The sequence below is a fragment of the Pristiophorus japonicus genome, chromosome 21, assembly GCF_044704955.1.
Source record: "Pristiophorus japonicus isolate sPriJap1 chromosome 21, sPriJap1.hap1, whole genome shotgun sequence".
In the NCBI taxonomy this organism is placed as follows: Eukaryota; Metazoa; Chordata; class Chondrichthyes; family Pristiophoridae; genus Pristiophorus; species Pristiophorus japonicus.
Window position 1 is genome coordinate 4,669,974 of NC_091997.1, and position 24,813 is coordinate 4,694,786.

At 40.5% G+C, this 24,813-nt stretch overlaps 1 protein-coding gene across 2 annotated transcripts in view; it reads right to left on the reverse strand.

Moving 5' to 3' along the window:
- Positions 1 to 2,285: 2,285 nt before the first annotated feature.
- Positions 2,286 to 24,813, reverse strand: part of dnajc7 (DnaJ (Hsp40) homolog, subfamily C, member 7) — a 52,221-nt gene continuing 29,693 nt past the window's right edge. For both annotated transcript variants that reach the window (XM_070864307.1, XM_070864308.1), the window contains exons 7-14: positions 23,347 to 23,500; positions 20,533 to 20,697; positions 19,435 to 19,526; positions 15,514 to 15,587; positions 11,501 to 11,647; positions 9,186 to 9,338; positions 8,287 to 8,349; positions 2,286 to 7,286 (exon numbers count right to left, since the gene is read on the reverse strand). In XM_070864307.1, coding sequence (XP_070720408.1) covers positions 7,249 to 7,286; positions 8,287 to 8,349; positions 9,186 to 9,338; positions 11,501 to 11,647; positions 15,514 to 15,587; positions 19,435 to 19,526; positions 20,533 to 20,697; positions 23,347 to 23,500 — 886 coding nt within the window. In that variant the 3' untranslated portion in view covers positions 2,286 to 7,248. The remainder of the gene's footprint in view (positions 7,287 to 8,286; positions 8,350 to 9,185; positions 9,339 to 11,500; positions 11,648 to 15,513; positions 15,588 to 19,434; positions 19,527 to 20,532; positions 20,698 to 23,346; positions 23,501 to 24,813) is intronic.

Sequence of the window (24,813 nt, forward strand, 5' to 3'; positions counted from 1 at the left end):
GGCATTAACCTATTGGATAACTGAAGCACAGTAATGGAGGTTTCATTATTATAAGAATGCCCACTTGCAGGCTGGAGATCTATCAGTACCTGTAGAGAGAACTTCATGACAGCTAAATGTGCACTTCATCGAAAATGGGGTGCCAGTCTGGTTCACTTCCCTCTTTAGTTTATAAGCTTATAATTTGCAACAAAATTGAGTGAACACAAACATAAAAAGTTAACATGGAAACTGAAACACTACGCTAGATAATCTTTGTGCGCATATCTGGCGAGGATAGGATTGATGCTACCCATGATTAAATAAGAGTATTTAGTATTAAATAATATAATTTTTAATGGGTGGGAAGAGGATGTAAAGCATAAACACCAGCATAGACTAGTTAGGCCGAATGGCCTCCTTCTGTGCTGTACATTCTATAATTAGCACAATATTCTAGCAGTGAAATATTAAAATCTATTCTAGCAGTGAAATGTTATTAAAATCTATAGGTCAAGTTCTTTCAGTACAATTTAGGCTCAAATGGCTTCCTTTGTCAAAAATGTAAGTGGGCTGTGGAGTCAGCGCATGTGTTGTACATACCAGTGTGGTGGAGTGGCGATCCACAAATCTGTAACTGCATACAGAAATCTCCAAGCACACCTATGCGGAGGGGAAAAAATCCAAGGGGGTAGTCTGATCTCTGCAAGTAATGGGCTGAAGGGCAGCACCGACAAATGCTCATCTGGGCAAAGGAATGGGCAGTGGTGGAAATCGGAGAAAGAAATATTTTACAAACGATTGACACAGTGCACTACTATGGCTCCATGGCTGACAACAGAGCATTACTAAACAATGAGGCCTTTGGAGCTAAGCCTTACCCTTATAAAAGGGGTACGAGAGCGATTGGAAGTAGAAACAATAGAGCGTCTACACCCAATGTTGCCCTGCAGAGGCCAGGGATCAAAGCTGGGACATTCCCGCCCACATGGATCCGTGGCATTGAACGAGCAGAACTATGTACAGAATACAGCGTCTGGGTAAATGCAGTGGCATGGTCAACTCAGATTCAATTTATCATCTGTGCGAAATAGGGAAAATCTGGAGATGCACAGCACAATAGCTTCTCTGTATCTACCCTATCAAATCCTTTTGTTATTTTAAATACCTCAGTTAGATCGCCCCATAACCGTCAAAATTCAAGGGAATACACACCAAGTTTATGCAGTCATAATTTATTCCATTAAGGCACTGGTTTCATTCTGGTGAATCTGTGCTGTACCCCGTGTCAAGGGCTTCTTGAGGTCTGGTGCCCATAACTAAATGCAGTACTCCAGGTGGGGTCTGACCAAGGCTCTGTACAACTGAAGCATAACTTCCCTTTGTATTCGAGCTCCCCTTGAGATAAAGGCCAACATGCTATCCCAACTCTGTCTTCCACCTACCAACTGATGTCACAAGGTTACCTACAATTCCATTCTTCCGAATAACCTCTTGTGCGGTACCTTATCAAATGCTTTCTGGAAATCCATATCATCAGCATCCATAAGACACTTCCTTGTCCACCATGTTAGTGACCGTAAAACATTCAATGAGATTAGTCAGGTATGATCTACCCATCACCAGTCCATATTCACTCTCTTTGATAAGCAGAAGTACTCAGTCACTTTATCCCCGCTTATACATTCTAGTAAAAGCCCTACAACTGATACTAAACGGACAGGCCTGTAGTTTGCTGGATTTTCCCTCCCTCCTTAAATAATTGTGACATTTGTAATTTTCCACGTCTGAAAAAGGTCCAATTCTCTGAGTTTTGGAAAAATTTGACTAATACATCTACAATTACCCCGCCGGTTTCTTTCAAAACTCTAGTGTGGAAACCATCAGCTTTTGGAGCTTTGTCTCTCTTGGGTCTTATTTTTTTTCTACATGACCATTTTCTTAAGTTATATTAAATCCAGTAAATTCCTCTCCTTGACTTGTTAGGTTCCCTTATACCGCTGGTATTTTGTTCTTTTTCTCTGTGAAAAAATACACAATAGTATTCATTTAACAAGTCTGGTATTTCCTTATTATCCATTCTAGAATCACCTGCACCTGCCATTAGTGTGTGTGTGTGTACATGTGAACACCAGATGAGGTCAGGTTCAAGCTTAGATTATAGGTACATGGCCTAGCACCACTTGCTGTCGAGGCTAGCACATTGGGCCAGTTAGGTGAAGCCCTTTGAAGGCTGCATAACCACATGTGTCAATACCTGCAGAGCAGGGAGGAGAAAAAAAGGTCTGATGTATTGAAATCATCTATTAATTGAGCAATCCTGTTTGTTTTATTTTTATTTAACATTCACTTTGTACATGGATACTGTACAGAGTGTACATTTTGTACAGCAGTAAAACATTGAGAAATGATACAATCAGAACAAAGTATGTGCAGCTTAATGTACATCACAAGGCTTACCAGAGAAATACATTACACAAAATAGGAAACATATTCAAAACCCTTCATGAGGTGCAGTTAGAGTCTCACCATCAGAACCCCTTAAGCATAAAGTAACTACTCAATTAGAATTAAGTTTTAAAATTCTATAAATGTTTGACTATCTGTATTCAAGGACTGATATTGAGGGAAATCATCAGTGGGAGGAGTTATGGAGCCAGACAGGAAGCTGAAATTAACAGTACTATAACGGCATCACTGACCTGGCCCTTCAACAAGTTAGTTTAATTGTGAAGTTGGCTCAACTTTCTCACTTTCAGGCTCAGTAACTCCTCTCGGCCAGATCCCCAATGATTGAAGCCAGAATAAAGTGTAAAGAAAAAGATTACACAGATCAATGCATTAATGCTAATAACTGGGTGTTGATTTGTTTTAAAAAACAGCAGTCCGACAGTCTGTATTTGGCAATTTTCAGTGTGAAAACAGGCACTAAACTAAAAATATTGACCCGACCCATCAGCAATTAGACTTCACTTTATAAACTGAGCATTATCCAAAGTAGTACACGTGTCTCCTCCCCCCGCCCCCCAATGATAATGACTGCCTTGTCGTAAAACAAAACTTGCAAATGATTTTCAAAGCCAGAGAACACAAACATTTGCAAATACACAACACAATGTTTGAAAAGCTTGGTTAATGTTTCGGGTATAGATTATCTCTCTGAACAGTTCTGAAGCACCTCCACCTCAAAGGTTTATTGCGTGTATTTTACTTTTATTTCAGGTTTTCAGCATGTGTTTGCCTTTTTATCTAAACCCAATGTTTTCTTTACACTCATCCTGCAGTTACTAGAAGTGAACACATGCATAAAGCTTATATCTCCGTTTTGAGTGTATGTTATACTCAGTTTACAGGAGTGTTTAAAGTAGGCCTTTCTCTGAAGGAAGGTGGGGAAATAGATCAAGCTTTTAGATGTCAATTCTAATTTTTCTGTAGATTCTTTGTTTGAAACTGAAATTGGAGCCTTTAAGTTTCCCCCACATTAAGAAATCAGTGTTGCACTGAACCAGATGGACCTTCAAGGCCCTAGATTCGATCTCCTATCTTTACTGAGTTAACTGTTCTCAACTAGAGCAGCAATTTAGATACTACAATTGGCTTCAGCTTCCCAGGCAAATGGAAGATACAAAAATGGCCAGGCACAAGAGCCATTATCCAATGGTCCCTGCTGGGAAGTACACACTAGTGCACACCAGGGGAGGGGAGGATTGAGCATGGCTGTAACAGCCTCAATGATTGAATAGTTGACAGGCAATTGTAATTCTTGAAGAATGAACGTTTGGATGAGGTATTAGAATGACACCAACACCTGTGGAACTGTAACCTTGCATGAATCGCTACGGGACTTGCTTGGGGGTGAGGAGAGAATGTGGAAAGAAAAAACGGGAGGGGGGAGGGGGAGGAGGAGAATCTTCATTTAAAAGAAAAATCTTACAGAAAAATATACTTTGTTTAGTGGACAGACAGGAAATGTGTAGAGCAGGGTTTCAATCACATTTTTAAAAAAAATGATTCGTGGCATTTTTAATGAATGTTTGCTTTTTTTTTTAAAAATATAAGATTCTTAGTATCAGACCAAGATGCTTTTAATTTCCCTTCCCCTCAAATACCCGTTTAGAAATGAGGTCCTGATAGCTCAGTGGATAAGTGGCCACATAGTGTTGCATTAAATGGTTCTATTCCAAGGATTCTTAAAGATGCAAGGAGAAAAATATTACAATTACAACTGGTGCAACACAAAGATTCATTAACATTTTCTCTCAAGCCATTTTCTTTTGAACTGTTTCCACCACCACATAATCCTATGTAAAGAAAAAGAGCGCTTGCTTGGTTTATAGATGGGAAGTGAAACTCTTATTTGTGCCACACTAAATAAGCTTAAAAAATATATTTTACTGAAGTACATCTTTAAGCATATTCAAAACAGTAGTCTGTATCATTAACAAAAAATTAGGCTACATATGCCAATTTTGTAATGCCAAAGTTTGATCCTGTATTTGTTTTTATTCAACGTTACACATTAGTGCTGCAACAAGGGCTAATTCTGCCCAGGCAATCATTCCTGCCCATTTATCACAACCTCCCCTCTCCCAGTATTGCTTTAACCAAGTTACTATGGTAGTTACTAGGATAAGTTATATGCCTCTCTGCACTGCCCCCCACCCCCCCCAAAACAAAACAAGCAGCAACACACGATAAACATCTTTATGAAGCCAGGGTTGGACTTAAAAAACGCTATAAACCACAAAGCAAGTTGCGAGGTTAGGAGGCTCAGCCAACCTGCTTTCTGGGACTGGGAAGAATATCTTCAATACCGTAAGCGCATATATTCAAATATATTCCTTTAATATCACTGCGAGCATTCTTTAAAACCATGCATCTCTGAATATTAAAACTTAAAAAAGTGAGCAATATCTTACGGTTAAAAAGAGCAGAAGGACAGGTAACTTACCCGTTTGTCATTTCAGACAGTTGAATTAAAAGTTCATTATAATTTTGCACCAGTATGCTGGCCAATCTTAATAGAAAGTTTTCACTGTTATGTCTAGTTTTCTTTAGTGCAGAATTCTGCAAGAAATTCACAATCTTGTAATAATTTTATCAGCTTTAACTAAAATAGTTAACAAATTCAGACAAGCCAAATGGCACATTCCCACTCCCAAATTTAAATTGAACGAAGATAGCCAGTCCAACACCAAGACAAATTGGACTCATTTTAATTACCAAAAAGGTGTCATTTGTAATTAAAAGCAATTTTGAAGAGAAAGGAACATGCAATTATAAGCCTGACTAAGTTTATGAAATGTACAAAAGGCTCGTCCACACAGAAGTCAACACTTTAGAGTTAAACCATAGCAATGAATTGGATGAAATGTCGCAGAACTCCACTAAAATGAGGTAAATAGGAATTTGTTTTTTTTAAATAAACCTAATACAGTAGAATCTGGAGAGGCGATTGCCCAGTGTACAGCACTAAAGAGATGCGAGGTTTGTTAATTCGATGCTTCATGGACACGAGTTACAGGGTGTAAGAGACTTGATGTACAGCTGTCCCTTCCAATTCTGCACTCAGTAGACCAAATAATCAGGGTTTTAACACAAGACACTCGTGTATTGTGAATTATTCTACATTTACTAAAAAAAAAGGCTTTACATGCTTAGATTAAATACAATTTTCCCCTCAAGACAAGTAAACACTTTCCTTCCAGGCGTTACTTCAATTAAAAAAAAAATCTATATGCATGGAGGCAGAGTACGCATTCTAAAGCTATTTTCCCTCCTTTCCTAATCATCGCACATCACCAAAACACTCTTTCAAACTGGGAAAAATCTCGACTAAATACACACACACACACACACACAAAGGATTCAATGGGCCTATAAATACAAATGTACAATTTAAAATTTTTTCTCCTTCCTTAACCCCACCTTCATTAAATCTCCTTGCCTCAGATACTATTCTACAGGCTTGAAGTCTTGGCCACTTTGCAAGCAGCAGCTAGAAACTGAGCAGTGTGTGGCAATTTGCCTCACATATAGTGCCTTCCAGTCTGTCTGATACTTAAGAATCCGCCTCCTATGGTGCAGTGTTTATTTTAAAAAAGCCCACAGCTAAGGCAATTCTCAAGTACAGGGTACTTGTTTACCAAGTGGTATATCTGCTCAGAGAAAATTCTAGATGGCATCAAATCCCCGACTCTGTGAAGAGAACGAGTTAGTAACACAGCATCAACTCTCCTAAACTGCTAATGGTGTAAATATGAGAGAGAGTCCCCTGGGTGAGAGGACCTGAAAGATCTTGGCAACGAATCACATCAAAAAATGTGATTATTTTGGGTAAGTGGACATAATGTTCACAGGGCACCGAAACTGGTGTTCAGCTACAATGAGGGGGTTCCATGTTTCCTTTCATGGTAATTTTACTTTCGCACTTGTAACTCACTATGTGTAGTCATACACTAAGCACATGCAGGTAGAACAGTTAAGTTATACGTACAGATGACTTCCTTAAAGTGTCAACGGAGCACTTCAAGGCTTCCAGAACTTGGGTGTTTTGTTCAATGATCTTTGTGCTATTATGAAATGCAACTGTATTGGTTCAGAGATTTCCTAAATCGATGAAGCTTAAAATGATGGAAAAGTTACTGCAAGTCCAGTCGTAAAGCTAGGATGCAACAAAACATGCCTTTAATCGAACCGTATTCCTCTCTTTTTTCCCCCAAGGTAGCACCTGTAACCGTTCAGTAGCAAATGCTCTTTTCACTAACAAGGTTGATTACTAGGAAGGACAACATGAACATTGGACTATACGGAGAGGCAGGCAAAGTGAGCCACTCCAGCAATCGTTTAAAAGTTCTGAGAAGCACAGAAAAATCCACAGCTTCATCAAGTACCAGCTCTATTTTTGTTTTGAATGAAATGTGGATTTTTCTATGCTGGAGGAAATACTCTCATCTATATAAAAGCTCAAAAAGGCCTTTATTTACCTAACTGAAGATCATTAGCGCGAGGGACTGCATACTTCAAAATGAGGTAATCTTTTTTATTTTTTAATTAATACGATTATAAAAACAAAGCATTAATAGGTCAGCTTCACATCCTTTGACGACGGCTTCTGTTTCAACAAAACATACAATTACATGAATACAAGAGGTATTCAACTGAAACATGAAAGTTTTTTCCTCTAAATAGATTAAACACAGGGAAACAAGGGTATTTATTTATTTTTGCTCGAGTTACACCCAGTGACATTGAACAAAAATCTGTGCATTAGCCAAACTGGAAGAAAAAATTCCCAGGACCAGAAGCTGAAAAAAGAAAAAAAAAATCAAGTATTAGCATCAACAACCAATCTTTAAAAAAACCTAAAAATGTGTTGTGTTTGTATGTCAACTTCCATTTGGTTACAGATCGATTGTTGTACAGGCAACTCTCGATTATCCACACACGGATCCAACGGGAAACCGTTGTAACAGGATTGAAAATTTCGGGCCGCTGACATCGGAGTCCTTTCAGCCCGGGAAGGCGTTGGGTTTTAACTTTATAATGTCAATCACTCTAACGGAGAAATCGTTTACCCGGCATAGCCCAATCCCCGAGGGACCCGGATAATCGAGAGTTGCCTGTACTTGGAAATGAATTTTCCCAACATAAAAGGGGCCCTTTGTATACAAGTTAGATTGCAAAGTGGTGCATAGATAGCACAACAGATCTCCTGTAACTCACCACTGGAAGCTAGCGTGAATAAGTTTGGTATTATTGGAAGGTTGTTTGAGTAAATTGGTTATACGGCTATGGTGAGTAAGTCGGATTATCGCTGGCAGACTGTGGTGTGTAACTCAGGCATTACTGGATGGCTGTGGGTTCACGTAGTCAGAACTTATCCGTTGGACCGAAGGCCTATCTGCCTCTTGGAAGACAATAGGGTTGGTATTCTGGGAGAATGAGATCAAATAAGCTGAAAGGTCGCCATCGTCCATCTAAAAGTATTTGCTCCTACTCTCTCTTGAAAGCGCTGACTTATAGTGGGGTAAGGTTCTATGGGTACCTCATCCAAATGGCAACTTTTGCATGTGACAGTAAATGTGGTCACGTGAAATGTATTCGTGGAGGGCATCACAGCCTAGCCCGATCCAATTCTTCATTTCACACAGGAGCATTTTCCAGCAGGGAAGCCTTGCCTCGACCCACTGGGCAATTGCTGGTGGTGGGAGGGGAGGGCTATTACATTGCAATGTTCTATTTAAATTAAAAGCACATAATTATACATTTTATATTTATTAAATGTTCCAAATTCTTAAAACTCACCTTCAAAACTGAAGCCACCCGGGCTACCGAAAAATGCCTTGAAAATATTATTAGCATCAAAATCTGTAACAAAGAAAGATATATATTAACATAACTGTAATGAAAGCACAGATCACAAGCTGCAGTTTGTAGGCAAAGTAAAACTAAAATTTCTAATTTGCATGTTTTTTCTTTTTTCAGTTTTCTCCTGAAATGACTCATGGTGGATCAGGTTTCTGCAGAGGTGCTGATGACTCTCGGGTAGCCCACATATGTGCTCGCGGGTATCAGAGCCCTCACACACTGATTTCCAGCAGGAGTCACTGGATAACAACCAGGGGCAGCAATACCAGCTGATCTTCCGAGCTCTAGCCCAGAAATGCTGACTCCTCAGCTGAAAAGGTCCATAAGCGCAGACAAGGTGCCTCTGGCTCAGCACTACAGTGCGTTTACCACTAGTCCACTGGGGAAATCGCACGCTGCTCCTGTTCACTGGTTCCCCATATTCATCCAAGGTCATCGCAAATGTACATGAAGTTCAAATGACCAAAAATTAAACACTTTCTTCTCACTTATCATGTCACACTTGAAAACCAAACAAAACAGTCGGCCTGGGGGGCTGCCAATCAGGTGAATGCAAGAAGCTATTTTGCAGCAGTTCTGACATAAGCATGCCATGCTTTAATGTCGATATAGCTGTGGACAAGCTGCAAACTGTACTGCAAGTACAAATGATCCCCAATCCTCTGATTGAAAGCTTTTCCCCACAACAATAATTCGCTTATAAATAAGTTTGAAATGGGCACCTTATGCTGCATTAGAAATTTACAGACCGACAACCTACGCAGGATAGCATGTTTAAAATGCTGCTGGTTAAAGGGTGGGATGCCAGCAGAGGTTTTGTAGAGAGGCGCACTTACCGCCAGAGTTCATGCCATCGTCATCCAAATCCTGACCACTATCATAGCGTGCTTTCTTTTTTGGATCTGACAGAATACTGAAAGCTTCTCCCACTTCTTTAAATTTCTTTTCTTCTTCTTTCTGTACCTCCGGACTGGCACTACTATGTCGATCTGTGCACAGGCAAAAGGGACCAGTTAGCAGAGAAGCGTGTTTTTCTTTGCAATTTTTAGTTTGAATCCTTAAATGTGTAACTTTCACATATATTCTCAGGCCAATGTACATTTAGGAGTATATTCACAAATATATTTCATGGAAGTGTACATTTACATATATAGTTTATGAAGCCGCTGATACTTTGATGGCACTATACTTGCAGGATTGCATGGATACAGCCAGGTTTCTTACTATGACTATAACTTGGAATTAGTTAGGTCCAGGAGTGGGGGGGGGGTAGACTTATTTGCTAGTTATCAATTCGGCTGGGCTTGTTGTTCTTCACGATGAGTAAATGAGCAGCAATGAAGCTTTGATGCAAAGTAAAATTTGTACATTCAGCAGCAGTTTCAATAAATAAAGGAGTCCACCGATGCTGCATAAGTACTCTAAATTTATGACAGAAGGCTCACCGAAAAAAAAAAATCAGCTAACGCTTGTTGTAATGGTGGACAATCCCAGATCAGCAGCCTCAAAACCTGCAGGTTTTGGCAACCCGTTGAGTAAATAGATTTAGTGCTGCATATTTTTTTGCCACTAGATGGAGCTTTAATATTGACAGAGCTTGCAGTGGCAAAAACCCAGTGCCTGAATTATATTAGAATCCTCGTAAAATGGAGGAACTGAGCCTCACAAAAAATGAATGAGGAACAGCTCACTCTGCACACTGCACTGTGGACCAAAATAAGCAGGACACAGACTATTTTTACTATTCTTCTGCCTTGTAATTAAAACATATATTTCTTTTCCTGCTTCTTCAACCTATTTTATTCTGAATATACCAGGGAAAGTCCAAATATCATACTAGATGGCAGCCTACTCCAGAGTCAACTCCTCCACATGTAAAGTAGTGTCAGGTTCTGAAACAATTTGGTCAGAACATATTTCCCACAGCAGCATGGCCAATTCTTTCAAAATACGATATCTGGCATTGAAGAGCTCCTTTGTCTTCCATTCATATAAATGATTTGTATATAGGCACAAGAGGAATAATACTGAAGCTTGCAGATGATACCAAATTAGGTGTCATGGCAAACTGAAATAGAATACAGGAGACACATACAAGTTAGCAGAGTGGGCCAGTAAGAGGCAGATGCAGTTCAATGCAGAGAAGTGTGAAGTAATATATTAAAAAATAGAAAAATGAAGTATAACCTAACTGGGTACGATTCTTTAGAGCATAAGAACAGAGGAATCCAGGGATACATGGATCTTTAAACATGAGTGAGCAGATACAAATGGCCATAAAAAGGATGAGAGATTTGGCTTTACATATTTGCACAAGACATCGGTTAAGCCACAGCTGGGGAGTCATCATCATCATAGGCAGTCCCTCGAAGCGAGGATGACTTGCTTCCATGCCAAAAAAAGGATGAGTTCACAGGTATTTCACAAGGACCTAATATTCCAGATCCCGAACTGCATGTTGAAGGGTGGAAGATGCCTGTGCGTGGATCTTTTTAATGTGTGGTGGCCGTTGCACACCAGCCACCACACGGGCTTGACAGAGCCAGTTCTTGGTCCAGTGGCAAGGGTTAACAAGACAACTGGCCTAGTGTGCACACATATCGCAGTGTGGGCCAACCCGTGCTGCCCCCTGGGCCCGCGCCTCTTCTGGGCCCGAACTCTCGCCTCTCCTGGGCCCCGATCACGTCGCTCTACAATCTCTCGCCGCTCCTTCGCCCCGACCTCGCCGCTCCTGCTGTACCTGCCCACGCTCCAATCACCAACCTGGACCTTGATAACATCCCTCTTCGATGTCGCTGCCCTCCTACACCAGTCGCGCTGTACCTTGCACTGGTGTACTACCACGCATCCTGAGAGAGACCATCAGCAGCTGGGGAGTACTCCATTATTGGAAACACATTTCAGCCAAGGAAAAGGCACAGCAAAAATGATGCCAGGAATGAGACACTAAAGAAGGGCTCAAACAATCAGGGCAATCTGTAATAGAAGAGAGCAGATTAAGCGGGTATCTAAGTTTTCAATGTTATGAGAGGTTTAGAAAAGATAAATAGTGAAAGATTGGTTCTACAGATTGGCAAATCAGTAACAAGAAGTCTAAACTCAGGTCAATCACAAGAGGAGATTCAGGATAACAAACAGAAACCAGTCATACCTGGATGATGCATCAGTGCCCGCTTCCTATAGGCTTTTTTAATTTCATCTTCTGAAGCATTTTTATCAACACCAAGAATTTTGTAGTAATCTTTTCGTTTGCTCTTCTTTAGTTCGAGTTGTGCGTTCTTAAGAAGCTGCTTGTGTTCTAATAACAGAAAACACAATTAAAAAATAAATGGGCTGTGCTTCAAGGGAAAAAGTAATAACTAAGCAAATTCAAACACATGACTTATGTTTTCATTTCAGGGTCTCCTTCATTTACAGATGTTTTGCCTGTGTCTCCAATTTCCTTCATGTATTGGTCTTTGCTTTTGTCTGGACCTTGTCCATATCTTTTCACCCTCGTCTATTTTCATATTATTTTGTTTCTTCTATCAACATCCCTTCTATTGCATCATTGAGATGTTTTGATTTTTTTCAATAAGCAGTTTTACAGGTCATTCAACCCATTAACTCTTTCCCCACCATCGGAGTCTGTGGTTTCGCTCCCTCTTTTTTCATTTTCCGATTACACTGACATATTTGCTTATGAAGGATATGCACCCAAAACATAAGAACATAAGAATTAGGAACAGGAGGCGGCCATCTAGCCCCTCGAGCCTGCTCTGCCATTCAACAAGATCATGGCTGATCTGGCCGTGGACTCAGCTCCACTTACCCGCCCGCTCCCGGTAACCCTTAATTCCCTTATTGGTTAAAAATCTATCTATCTGTGATTTGAATACATTCAATGAGCTAGCCTCAACTGCTTCCTTGGGCAGAGAATTCCACAGATTCACAACCATCTGGGAGAAGAAATTCCTTCTCAACTCGGTTTTAAATTGGCTCCCCCGTATTTTGAGGCTGTGCCCCCTAGTTCTAGTCTCCCCGACCAGTGGAAACAACCTCTCTGCCTCTATCTTGTCTATCCCTTTCATTATTTTAAATGTTTCTATAAGATCACCCCTCATCCTTCTGAACTCCAACGAGTAAAGACCCAGTCTACTCAATCAATCATCATAAGGTAACCCCCTCATCTCCGGAATCAGCCTAGTGAATCATCTCTGTAACCCCTCCAAAGCTAGTATATCCTTCCTTAAGTAAGGTGACCAAAACTGCATGCAGTACTCCAGGTGCGGCCTCACCAATACCCTGTACAGTTGCAGCAGGACCTCCCTGCTTTTGTACTCCATCCCTCTCGCAATGAAGGCCAACATTCCATTCGCCTTCCTGATTACCTGCTGCACCTGCAAACTAACTTTTTGGGATTCATGCACAAGGACCCCCAGGTCCCTCTGCACCGCAGCATGTTGTAATTTCTCCCCATTCAAATAATATTCCCTTTTACTGTTGTTTTTTCCAAGGTGGATGACCTCACATTTTCCGACATTGTATTCCATCTGCCAAACCTTAGCCCATTCGCTTAACCTATCTAAATCTCTTTGCAGCCTCTCTGTGTCCTCTACACAGCCCGCTTTCCCACTAATCTTTGTGTCATCTGCAAATTTTGTTACACGACACTCTGTCCCCTCTTCCAGGTCATCTATGTATATTGTAAACAGTTGTGGTCCCAGCACCGATCCCTGTGGCACACCACTAACCACCGATTTCCAACCCGAAAAGGACCCATTTATCTCGACACTCTGCTTTCTGTTAGCCAGCCAATTCTCGATCCATGCTAATACATTTCCTCTGACTCCACGTACCTCTATCTTCTGCAGTAACCTTTTGTGTGGTACCTTATCGAATGCCTTTTGGAAATCTAAATACACCACATCCATCGGTACACCTCTATCCACCATGCTCATTATATCCGCAAAGAATTCCAGTAAATTAGTTAAACATGATTTCCCCTTCATGAATCCATGTTGCGTCTGCTTGATTGCACTATTCCTATCTAGATGACCCACTATTTCTTCCTTAATGATAGCTTCAAGCATTTTCCCCACTACAGATGTTAAACTAACCGGCCTATAGTTACCTGCCTTTTGTCTGCCCCCTTTTTTTAAACAGAGGCGTTACATTAGCTGCTTTCCAATCCGATGGTACCTCCCCAGAGTCCAGAGAATTTTGGTAGATTATAACGAATGCATCTGCTATAACTTCCGCCATCTCTTTTAATACCCTAGGATGCATTTCATCAGGACCAGGGGACTTGTCTACCTTGAGTCCCATTAGCCTGTCCAGCACTACCCCCCTAGTGATAGTGATTGTCTCAAGGTCCTCCCTTCCCACATTCCCGTGACCAGCAATTTTTGGCATGGTTTTTGTGTCTTCCACTGTGAAGACCAAAGCAAAATAATTGTTTATGGTCTCAGCCATTTCCACATTTCCCATTATTAAATCCCCCTTCTCATCTTCTAAGGGACTGAAATGCTGACTCTTTGGAGCTCTGGAGAGTAACATTAACCTGTCTCTTCTCTTTGCAGGTGCTGATGGACCTGCTCTATGTTTTTGTTTTTGTTTCATTTTCAAGGTGCAGTTAATATTTTCTAGTTTTTGTCAGCTTTCTGTTACCCAAACCGTTTACCATCTTTACTATTTGAAAGTCAAAAATTATACACAATATCGATCCTAAATCTGATCTAGAGCTAAACCGGAAATTTCCAAATATCAGAAGCTGCCTTCTTGATAGCTACATGGTGCGAAAACACAAATATAATTTAAATTTAACTGATTGGTCTGTTAATGGAACTAGTTTGATCATTCACAAAGGCGAGAGTAGTGAATCGCTACAGCAACACAAGCAAAATAAAATGCAATACCCAACTAATAAAGACATTGTTAATTAATGCTCTATAAAAGCATGCATTCTAAAACAGGATAATGATTGTGTGCTGCCTAGACAAGGGAGCCTCGAGCCATTTTAAGGCTGCATCTATCCACCCAAGACTCCCTCTGCCAGCATAAAACACAGTCTGTGTTACTTTTTGCAAAGTTGTTGTATACCCTTCAGAGTAAGAGTGTTTATTCTATTGGAACAAAGCTCCAAAGAGTCAGCATTTCACAACTTATAATAATGTTTACAGGTTAATAATAGTGAACTGCACTCCAAGGGTAAACGTGATGTCTGGATAACATGCTCTCACTTGTGGTAAAACCCATTATAACGCAATGACACTACTTCAGGAGGTTATAAAGGAGCACAAATTCAGACTAGTGAAAGACAAATTTAGGATTGACGTCAGGAAGCTCTTCAGGTGCAAAATCAACATATAGAATGTGCTTCAGTAGAGCAGTGGAAATAAAAAGGCTTGCAATCATTTAAACAGTTTTATTCAGTAATGGGAAACTGTAGGTTCTTTCTGGGCGAGGTAAATTTCCTCTCACAACAGGATGCATCCTGTGACATGCAGTGTTGAGAAGTTATTAACCCAATATGTAAGCCAACTTTAGAGATAAAGAAATTCGAATAGCCTAAGTCAGAGAAACCTAAAAGTTCGGTTATGCAATTTTATAAAAACATAAAACTCAGCCCAACAAAATCCACTGCATTCAGAATACTCTAACAGCGACTTCCCTCCCACCCATTTGATGACCTGTACTTTAGGGAACACCAGGTTCTAGTCTAAACCCTCCCGCAAAAAAATAAATCAAGCAGTGCTGATAATTTAATGAGAAAACATACTTTGGCGACGAGAGAAACATGACAGGTTCTGTTCCTGATCCGCTGGGAGAGCGGGACATACCTGAAATTAGGTAAATCACATAGCTCGAACACAACCAAAATTCATTGGGTAAGTGCAGCAGTACACAATAAGGCTACTACCACCAGAAGCAGCCTCCAAGGTTGCCTGCAACACAAACCACTCAAACTCACTGGCTATCACACGATACCATACGCAACTTCACTTCATACACCATCAAAATAATGCAGTCCAAGTAATGTAACCAAAGAACATCAACAAATAAAAGATGGATTCTGCTTGCTTTGTGGAACAAATATTTTTTTGCGAAACATTGTTTAATTTTGAAGTTTTACACCAACATGGCCTTTACAGAAACAACCACTGGAAGGTTTTAGTATTTTACCTTTTGTTTTTTCTGTCTGGTAAATTTTCTCATAATCTCTTACAGCCTCTTCATATTGTTCTGTATCCATATAACTACAGGGTGTAAAAATAAATAAATGTAAAAATTGAACATAAGTAACTCTGCCAGCCATATAAAGTGCTCTCAGATTCCCAGTGTTTACAAAGAAGGGTCTTGAACAGTCCAATCTTCACTTTCACATTCTCAGCCAATTGCAGCTCCATTACTGTGAACTTGGCACAATTGGTAGTACTTTTGCCTCGAAGACAGAAGGCCGTGGGTTCAAGCTGCACGTCAGGACCTGAACATATAACCTAAGCTGACAATTCAGTGCAGTACCAAGTAAATGATACGTCAGAGTTGATGTCTTTCAATGAAAAGTTAAACACTTGATCAGGTGGATGTAAAAGATCCTATATAGCATGACTGCAAGATGAGGGAGGTGTCCTGGCTTTAATCAACCCCAAAAATAATTTAAATACCCATTCATCCCATTTGCTGTTTGTGGGACCTCTCTGTGCGCAAAACTAGTTGCCACATGTACTTACATAGTAATGGTGATTGCACATCCAAAGTAATGAATTGGATATAAAGTGTTTTCTAACATCATGAGGCCATTGTAAGGCACTATATAAAACAAGCTATTTCTTTCCTCCTTCAGTGTTACCGACAGTTTGGCAAGGAATTGGCACTGCCTCCCACAGAGAATGCTCTATACACTAAAAAGGTTAAGAGTGGCGAAAGTAAATGTTGGTCCCTTAGAGGATGAGACCGGGGAATTAGTAACGGGGAACATGGAGATGGCAGAAACTCTGAACAAATATTTTGCATCAGTCTTTACGGTAGAGGACACTAATAATATTCCAACAGTGGATAGTCAAGGGGGTATGGGGGGGGGGGGGAAGGAACCCAACACAATCACAATCACTAAGGAGGTGATACTCAGTAAGATAATGGGACTAAAGCCAGATAAATCCCCATGACCTTGCATCCTAGGGTCTTAAGAGAAGTAGCAGCAGGGATTGTGGATGCATTGGTTGTAATTTACCAATATTTCGTGGATTCTGGAGAGGTCCCAGCAGATTGGAAAACTGCAAATGTAACGCCCCTAGTTAAAAAAGGAGGCAGACAAAAAGCAGGAAACTATAGACCAGTTAGCCTAACATCTGTGGTTGGGAAAATGTTGGAGTCCATTATTAAAGAAGCAGTAGCAGGACATTTGGAAAAGCAAAATTCGGTCAGGCAGAGTCAGCATGGATTTATGAAAGCATGGAAAGTCATGTTTGACAAATTTGCTGGAGCTCTTTGAGGATGTAACGAACAGGGTGGATAAAGGGGAACCAGTGGATGTGGTGTATTTGGACTTCCAGAAGGCATTTGACAAGGTGCCACATAAAAGGTTACTGCACAAGATAAAAGTTCACGGGGTTGGGGGTAATATATTAGCATGGATAGAAGATTGGCTAACTAACAGAAAACAGAGTCAGGATAAATGGTTCATTCTCTGGTTGGCAACCAGTAACTGGTGGGGTGCCGCAGGGATCATTGCTGGGACCCCAACTATTTACAATCTATATTAACGACTTGGAAGAAGGGACTGAGTGTAACGTAGCCAAGTTTGCTGACGACACAAAGATGGGAGGAAAAGCAATGCGTGAGGAGGACACAAAAAATTCTGCAAAAGGACAAAGACAGGCTTAGTGAGTGGGCAAAAATTTGGCAAATGGAGTATAATGTTGGAAAGTGTGAGGTCATGCACTTCGGCAGAAAAAAAAAATCAGAGCTAGTTATTATTTAGATGGAGAAAGATTGCAAAGTGCTGCAGTAAAGATTGGTGTGCAGGTACAGCAAGTGATCAGGAAGGCCAAAGGTATCTTGGCCTTTATTGCAAAGGGGATGGAGTATAAAAGCAGGGAAGTCTTGCTATAGCTATATAAGGTATTGGTGAGGCCACACCTGGAATACTGCATGCAGTTTTGGTTTCCATATTTAAAAAAGGATATACTTGCTTTGGATTGAGTTCAGAGAAGGTTCACAAGGTTGATTCCGGAGATGAGAGGGTTGACATGAGGAAAGGTCGAGTAGGTTGGGCCTCTACTCATTGGAATTCAGAAGATCTTATTGAAACGTATAAGATTATGAGGGGGCTTGACAAGGTGGATGCAGAGAGGATGTTTCTACTGATGGGGGAAGACTAGAACTAGAGGTATGATCTTAGAGTAAGGGGCCACCCCATTTAAAACACAGATGATGAGAAATTTCTTCTTCCAGAGGGTTGTAAATCAGTGGAATTCGCTGCCTCAGAGAGCTGGGGAAGCTGGGACACTGAATAAATTTAAGATGGAAATAGACAGTTTCTTAAACGATAAGGGGATAAGGGATTATGGGGATCGGGCAGGGAAGTGGAGCTGAGTCCATGATCAGATCAGCCATGATCTTATTGAATGGCGGGACAGGCTCGAGGGGCCGTATGGTCTACTCCTGTTCCTATTATGTTCTTATGTTACATCAAACAGGGCTCGGAAATACGGTGCATTTTTCAAGTTAAATATACATTTGTTCTTGCTGATATCAAAAGGCATCAATTCCCATGAAGATTAAAAGATATCAAGATACAAACTAGAACAGTGTTACAGGTTTTCTGCAGTACTATATAGTTCAGGATTAAGGACCACAAAATAAATCTGCTTGTGGAGGCAGAGGGCATAGCTGAGGTACTAAATTAGTACTTTGCCTCTGTCTTCACTTAAGAGGATGCTGCTAATGTCACAGTAAAGGAAGAGAAGGTAGATAAATTGGATAGGATAGAAATAGATAAAGAGGAGGTACTTAAAAGGCTGGCAGCACTCAAAGTAGAAAAGTCACCAGTCCAGAAGGGATGAATTCTAGGTTGCTGAGTGAAGTAAGGGTGGAAATAGCAAAGACTTTGGCCACAATTTTTTTCAATTATCCTTGGATATTGGAATGGTGCCAGAGGACTGGAGGGGCGCAAATATTACACCCCTGTTGAAAAAGAAGGGGAGAGGGATAAACCATGTAAACTACAGGCCAATCAGGATAAGTTGACAAGGCTGTTAAGAAAGCATACAGATCCTTGGATTTATTAACAGAGACAGAGTATAAAAGCTAGGAAGTTATCGGAAACCTTTATAAAATCACTGATTGGGCCTCAGCTAGAGTAGTGTGTCCAATTGTGGGCACCACACTTTAGAAAAAAAGTCGAAGGTCTTGGAGAGGTTGCAGAGGAGATTTATCAGAATGGTACCAGGGATGACTGACTTCGATTATGTGGAGAGACTGGAGAAGTTGGGATTGTTCTCCTTAGGTTAAGGGGGGAGGGGGAGATGAAATAGACTTGTTCAAAATGATGAAGGGTGTTAATAGAGCAGAAAGGATAAAACCATTTCCATTGGTAACCAGAGGCCACAGATTTAAGATAATTGGCATAAAATCCAGGGGGAAATTAGGAGAAAGTTTTTCATAGAATGAGTTATGATGATCTGGAATGCACGACCTGAAATGGTGGTAGAAGCAGAATCAATAGTAACTTTCAAAAGGGAATTGGATAAATACTTGAAAAGGAGAAATTTGCAGAGCTATGGGGAAAGAGCAGGGGAGTGGAACTAATTGGATAGCTCTTTCAAAGAGCCTGCACAGACACAATGGGCCGAATGGTGTCCTACTGCGCTGTATGATTCTATGACTGTCAGTTTCTTTCAGTAAAAAAAAATCGTTTGGGGTCTGGGTGTCAGTGATTAAGATACTGTTCTTTTACTTCGAGTCCAAAGCCACCAGTCTGATAGGAGCCCATAAGAGTGGTACGTGAAATTTAAAGCCCCAATCCAATTCCGGTGGATGTAATAAGTCAAACCGAATGTACATTCACACACTGAAATTCAATTCAACAAACGTGTTACTCACCACTGTGCCCGCCTCATGTAAGCCTTGATATATGTGTCATCAAGTTTTATTGCATTTGTGCAGTCTTCTATTGCTTGTTGCATCTTATTGAGCTGTAAAATATTTGACAATCAACCACTCAACTTAGTATTCTTTAATCTAGTTCAATAATGTCATAAGGATTTTTTTAAACTATTTTATTTGCTACTATGGCATTTCTCAAAGAAATAATGTCACATCGTGACAGTTCTGCATTTCTGAATGTTCAGAATTGGAACACAAGACTTTCTTTAAATACTCTCAAATCACAAAGCTATTTTTAAATGCATTTGGCACATTTCATAATTGGAACTTCTTTACTGATAATGTAGAAAACTGAAGATCCTCATTAAACATGTGTGACCATTTCATCCCAATTACAGACATACAATAAGCTTCATAAGCTGCAATTTGAATATGAAAGCAATCCTGGAGCCTCTCAAAGCACAGCACACTTTCCAAATTTAAAGAGAACGTTATTCATACTATTCATTTATTACCTGAATTGAATTTTTTTCCTTCATTATTCTCCCTCCTCTCCTGCAGGCAATGATTCTTTGACGGTTACAATTGCCATGATCCCATACTAGTCATGTGAGCCTAAACAGTGGGTCATGGGGCCAACATCACAGCTAATGGGCCCAATCACATACTCACTTGATGTGCATTTATAGCATGGATTACTGGACAATGATCAGGAGCAGAAACTTGGCTCGATTTTCGGCTCTCGACCTAACCCAGAGAGCAGAGGACAATTGAAACATCACCTAACGCAGCAGATACAAGGGCTCACCATCTGGGGCCGCCTTGGTCTGTGTGACTTAGCTAATCACTGGATAAACTTGAGTCATCAGGAAAATCAGGGGTTATTCTAACATAGTTACCCATAAAAGAACATAAGAAATAGCAGTAGTAAGCCATTCAGCCCCTCAAGCCTGCTCCGCCTTTCAATAATATCATGAGCAATCTTCTACCTCAACTCCACTTTCCTGTCCGATCTCCATATCCCTAAATTCCGTTAATGGGGATTATAATTGTTACAAATAACATTTACAATAGTAAAAACCACTAGCAACTTACCTTGGAGCCCACTGTTCCTCGATTACAGTACAATTTAGCATTAGTTTTGATGTTATTTGGATCTATTTTCAGAGCTTCTGCGTAAAGTTCATATGCCTTGTCAAAGGATCCTTCTTTAAAAGCCCTGTTCCCTTCTTCTTTCTTTGCTCGTAAAGCTTTAGCATTCTAGTTACAGAAAGAAAACAAATAGCGCCACACTGCTGTTTCAGTTAAAACATGTCAAAGTAACATCTTATCAGAAATTTATGCTTAACCATTAAGAATTTTCCTTTCCGTTACAAAAATGTAATCGTTCAAGACAATGCAAATGTAATTTTAAAAAAAAATACCCTCTTTGTGTCCGTGCATCATTCCCTCACTAAAAAGGCCCACAGTCAATCTATTCTCAGGTTTCTGAAAGACAAAGCTTAATGTTTCAGGTACAACCACTCGAGAGTTCCGATGAAGGACCCCACCCAAATTATTATCCTTTATGTTCTCTTTCAGATGCTGACTGACCTGCTGTGCATTTCTAGTTTTTATTTCAGCCCCTCAGACCATTCATATGAAATTAATGGTAAAAGCTAGTTATCTCAAGGCTACATCTGCTTCAGTGTTGAGGAACTAGGAACAGGCACCAATGCAGCCGTAGCATCTATGTGTGCACACTAGGTCTGTGCAGCAGGGCTGGTCTCCAGTCGTCTTGGTTAATCCTTGCTGCTGGACCAAGACCTAGCTCTGTCAAGCCCGTGTGGTGGCTGGTGTGCAACGGTCACCACACGTTAAAAAAAAATCCAAGCACAGCCATCTTCCACCCTTCAAGATTTAGTTCGGACCTGGAATTTTATGTCCACCATTGAAACACCTGTGAACTTTTTGATGTGGAAGCAAGTCATCCTCGATTCGAGGGACTGCCTACGATGATGATGATGACCTTCTGTCATTCATGCTGCCAGGGCCCAATATTGTGAAGTCAGCCATGCAGTTACGGAACAAACAGTAACTGCAGCTGAAAGTAATTGCAGAAATTCATGGATAATTGTCAATAAGAATAAGATACATGTACAAGGGTACTTTACAGTGTGGCAAATATGATTCAAGGAAAATAATCATCCTGTGTAACTATTCTAAAGTGTTTGTTTGTGGAATCTCCACCGCCCCCCCCCCCCCCAACCTTGCCACCCAGAGGTCACAAATATAGGCATTAATTGGTTATATTTCCTGCACAGTTGACCCCTCTAAGCTGCATCCTCACAGTGAACCATCTCAATAGCTATAGTGAAACTACTCATGAACCAGCAGAATTATGACATTTCAGAAATGTACCGAAGCAGAAATGGTTTTCCATTCACTTTGGCTAGAAACAGGGTTAATTTGTGGCACGGTTAACTTCCTTGCCTTGCTGCACTGCTGATGAAAAGTATATCAGCACAATGAGATCTTGGCTGAGGCAGCAATCCATTGTGCTCTGTAAACACACATTACATTTTCTGGAAACTCAAAAATTATAATCTAGGGAGAGATAACATACTTTTTGGCCAATTCAGATTATTTATGGGTTGGATTTATTAAAAACACAGAAAATACCCCTCTGTGCACAAGTTGCTACTGATACAGCCTGCTTCCTGTGTATGGTGTCCAAACACTTGGTTTATTACTGTATGCAGCCACAGATTTTTTTTTTATTAAAAAGTTATATATACAGAATATAACCAGATAGCCCAACTTATACTGAACTGACTAAGACACCTATTGTCATAATTTCTGATAAAAATTTCTGCAGACATGTTAAATCTGCAGATATCATGAAGCCTTCCACTGACCCTGGTTATAACGTTGTTACAATGCTTCTAATATCTTAAGATTCATTCACTATAACAGCAACTTGCTACAATACACAAAATTCAGTGGTGGATAATCCTTGGATGCCGCATAATATTGTGGTTTAATACAATTAGTTTTCATCTGGTTTACGGGAATACATTCCAACATCGGTTTGTCCAAAACCCAAATTCAGTGTATCAAGACTGATTTTACTATGTTTAGATATAATGCATCTCTTAATTTAGAGATTACTGGGTAGATTTTTGCCTGTATTGCCAGTTATAACGTAACCCGAGTGGAGAACTGGCAGGGAAGATTGCCTCTCTAATAGAGCCGACCCAATTTTTGTTGCCTTTTAATTAATAGAAGGAAAATCAAGCGGGGCTCGGTCAATCCTCCTCGCCCAATTCCCAACTCTGTGCTTTGCCGAGGCAATGCATACCAAAACCTACCTCGGTTTCTCTGAAGAGAATCTGGAAAAACATACCAGCATCTCAAAATATCTCCGTATAATATTCGAGGCACAAAATGTCACCATTATAAAGAGTTGAAAAATTGAAACAAGTTTCAATTCAGTTTTTCAAAAAATTCCAGCTCAATAGAGGATTCCACATGGCTTCCTCATTTCACAGCGGCTGGAGCCAACTGCAGCCCTCTGGCAAGCAAAAGAAAATCGAGAGGATCCAACTTTCTGTTTCCCCTCCATAATTGCTGCTTGATAGATCTCACTCTCTCTCATCTTTCCAACCTTGGTGTTGACCCTTCATCCAGGTTTCACAAAAATGAAGAAAATATTGCCGAATTGCACACAGAGATAAAATGGAAGGAAGACAGATAGATGCCTCCTGCCCATCCTGTGACTGACACTTAAAGAACTCTAGTCACTTTAAGCACTTCAAATATGTCACTACATTGGAAAAGAAAAGCTCTTTTACAAAAAAAACAATTACTATAGCAAGAGTATTAGCAACCTTCAGCCTCCAGCCCCTCCAAAAGGCCATCAGTACCTACCCTGCAAGCGAGACGAGCCTTTTCGTGATCAGGTGCCATCCTTAAAGCCTGAACAAAGAACTGCACAGCCTTTTCAATACAGTCCTCATAGTATAGGCAAAGCCCCCGCACATACAAGGCATCAGCATTAGTTGAATCCATACGCAAAATGTCACTGAAAATAAAAAAACACAGAAATGAAGGATTATTGCCAACATCCCAGTTATGCAGACAGATTAGAGAAGCTGGGATCGTTCACTTTAGAGGTTATGGGGAGATTTGACAGGTGTTCAAAATTTTGAATGGGTTTTGATAAGAGTATATAGGGAGAAACTGAGCAGGAGGGTTGGTAACCAGAAGACACAAATTCAAGGTACTTGGCAAAAGAACCAGAGAGGAGATGAGAACTTTTTTTTTTTTTTTTTTTTAAACGCAATGAGTTATGATGATCTGGAATGCGCTGTCTGAAATGGAGGCAGAAGCAGATTCAATAGTAACTTTCAAAAGGGAATTGAATAAATACTTGAAAAGGAAAACATTCCAGGGCTATGGGAGAAGAGCAGGGGAGTGGGACTAATTGGATAGCTCTACCAAAGAGCCGGCACAAGCACGATGGGGCGAACGACCTCCATCTGTGCTGTATGACTCTACCTAAAATTAAGTTTCGCTGGCAGCAAAGTTACAAAGAAACTACTCAATGATTTAAAAAAAAATTAGACTCCCTACCAATTTTATCCCTTCTACCCTTGAAGATACAGATTATTGTTGAAGTATGGTTCCATGGACACTGATACCTTGGATGCTCTTCATGCAAGGCAGAACAGGGACTATCTGCAGGCTACTTGACAGCAGATCGTATTACAGCCGAGCCCGATACTGTTGTCACACAATGTTGACATATGTGCATTTACTGGACAACAGTAAGGAGCAAGACTGACTTTTGGCTGTTTCTCTAACCCCCCCCCCGCCCTGCATTTAACCTAGCACAATGAGGCCAATTGTTCCACCGCAAGCGATATCCCAAGTGAGACAAGTTAATTCAGCATAGACAGGAAATCGAACCTGGAACATTCTGAACTGTATAACTTAGTGGGGTTGAATTTGCGGCCCCTACGTGCGTACAAGGTGCGCCCATAGGGGCCCCGCAAGTTCCGGGTTTAGACATGTACTGCGCATGCGCTGAAACCCGGAACTTGCGACCGGTCAAGAATCCTCCGCAGGCGGAGACTTGGGCTATTTGTCCAACTTCTGCCCAGCGAATGCCCATGACATTCTTAGGCCTGGTAAAACAGGTGCAAGGCCTTCTTTTACCAGTGTGTGAGTTTTAAAAAAATAGAAAAATAAAATGTTATCACTCATTTATATCTTAAAATCCCTGTCCAATAAAAGGTAAGTTCATTAGTCCTGTTAAAACATTAAAAAAAGGGTCAAAATATATATTTTTTAGTTTAAAATATTTAATTAAATGGTACTTTAATTAATTTTAAA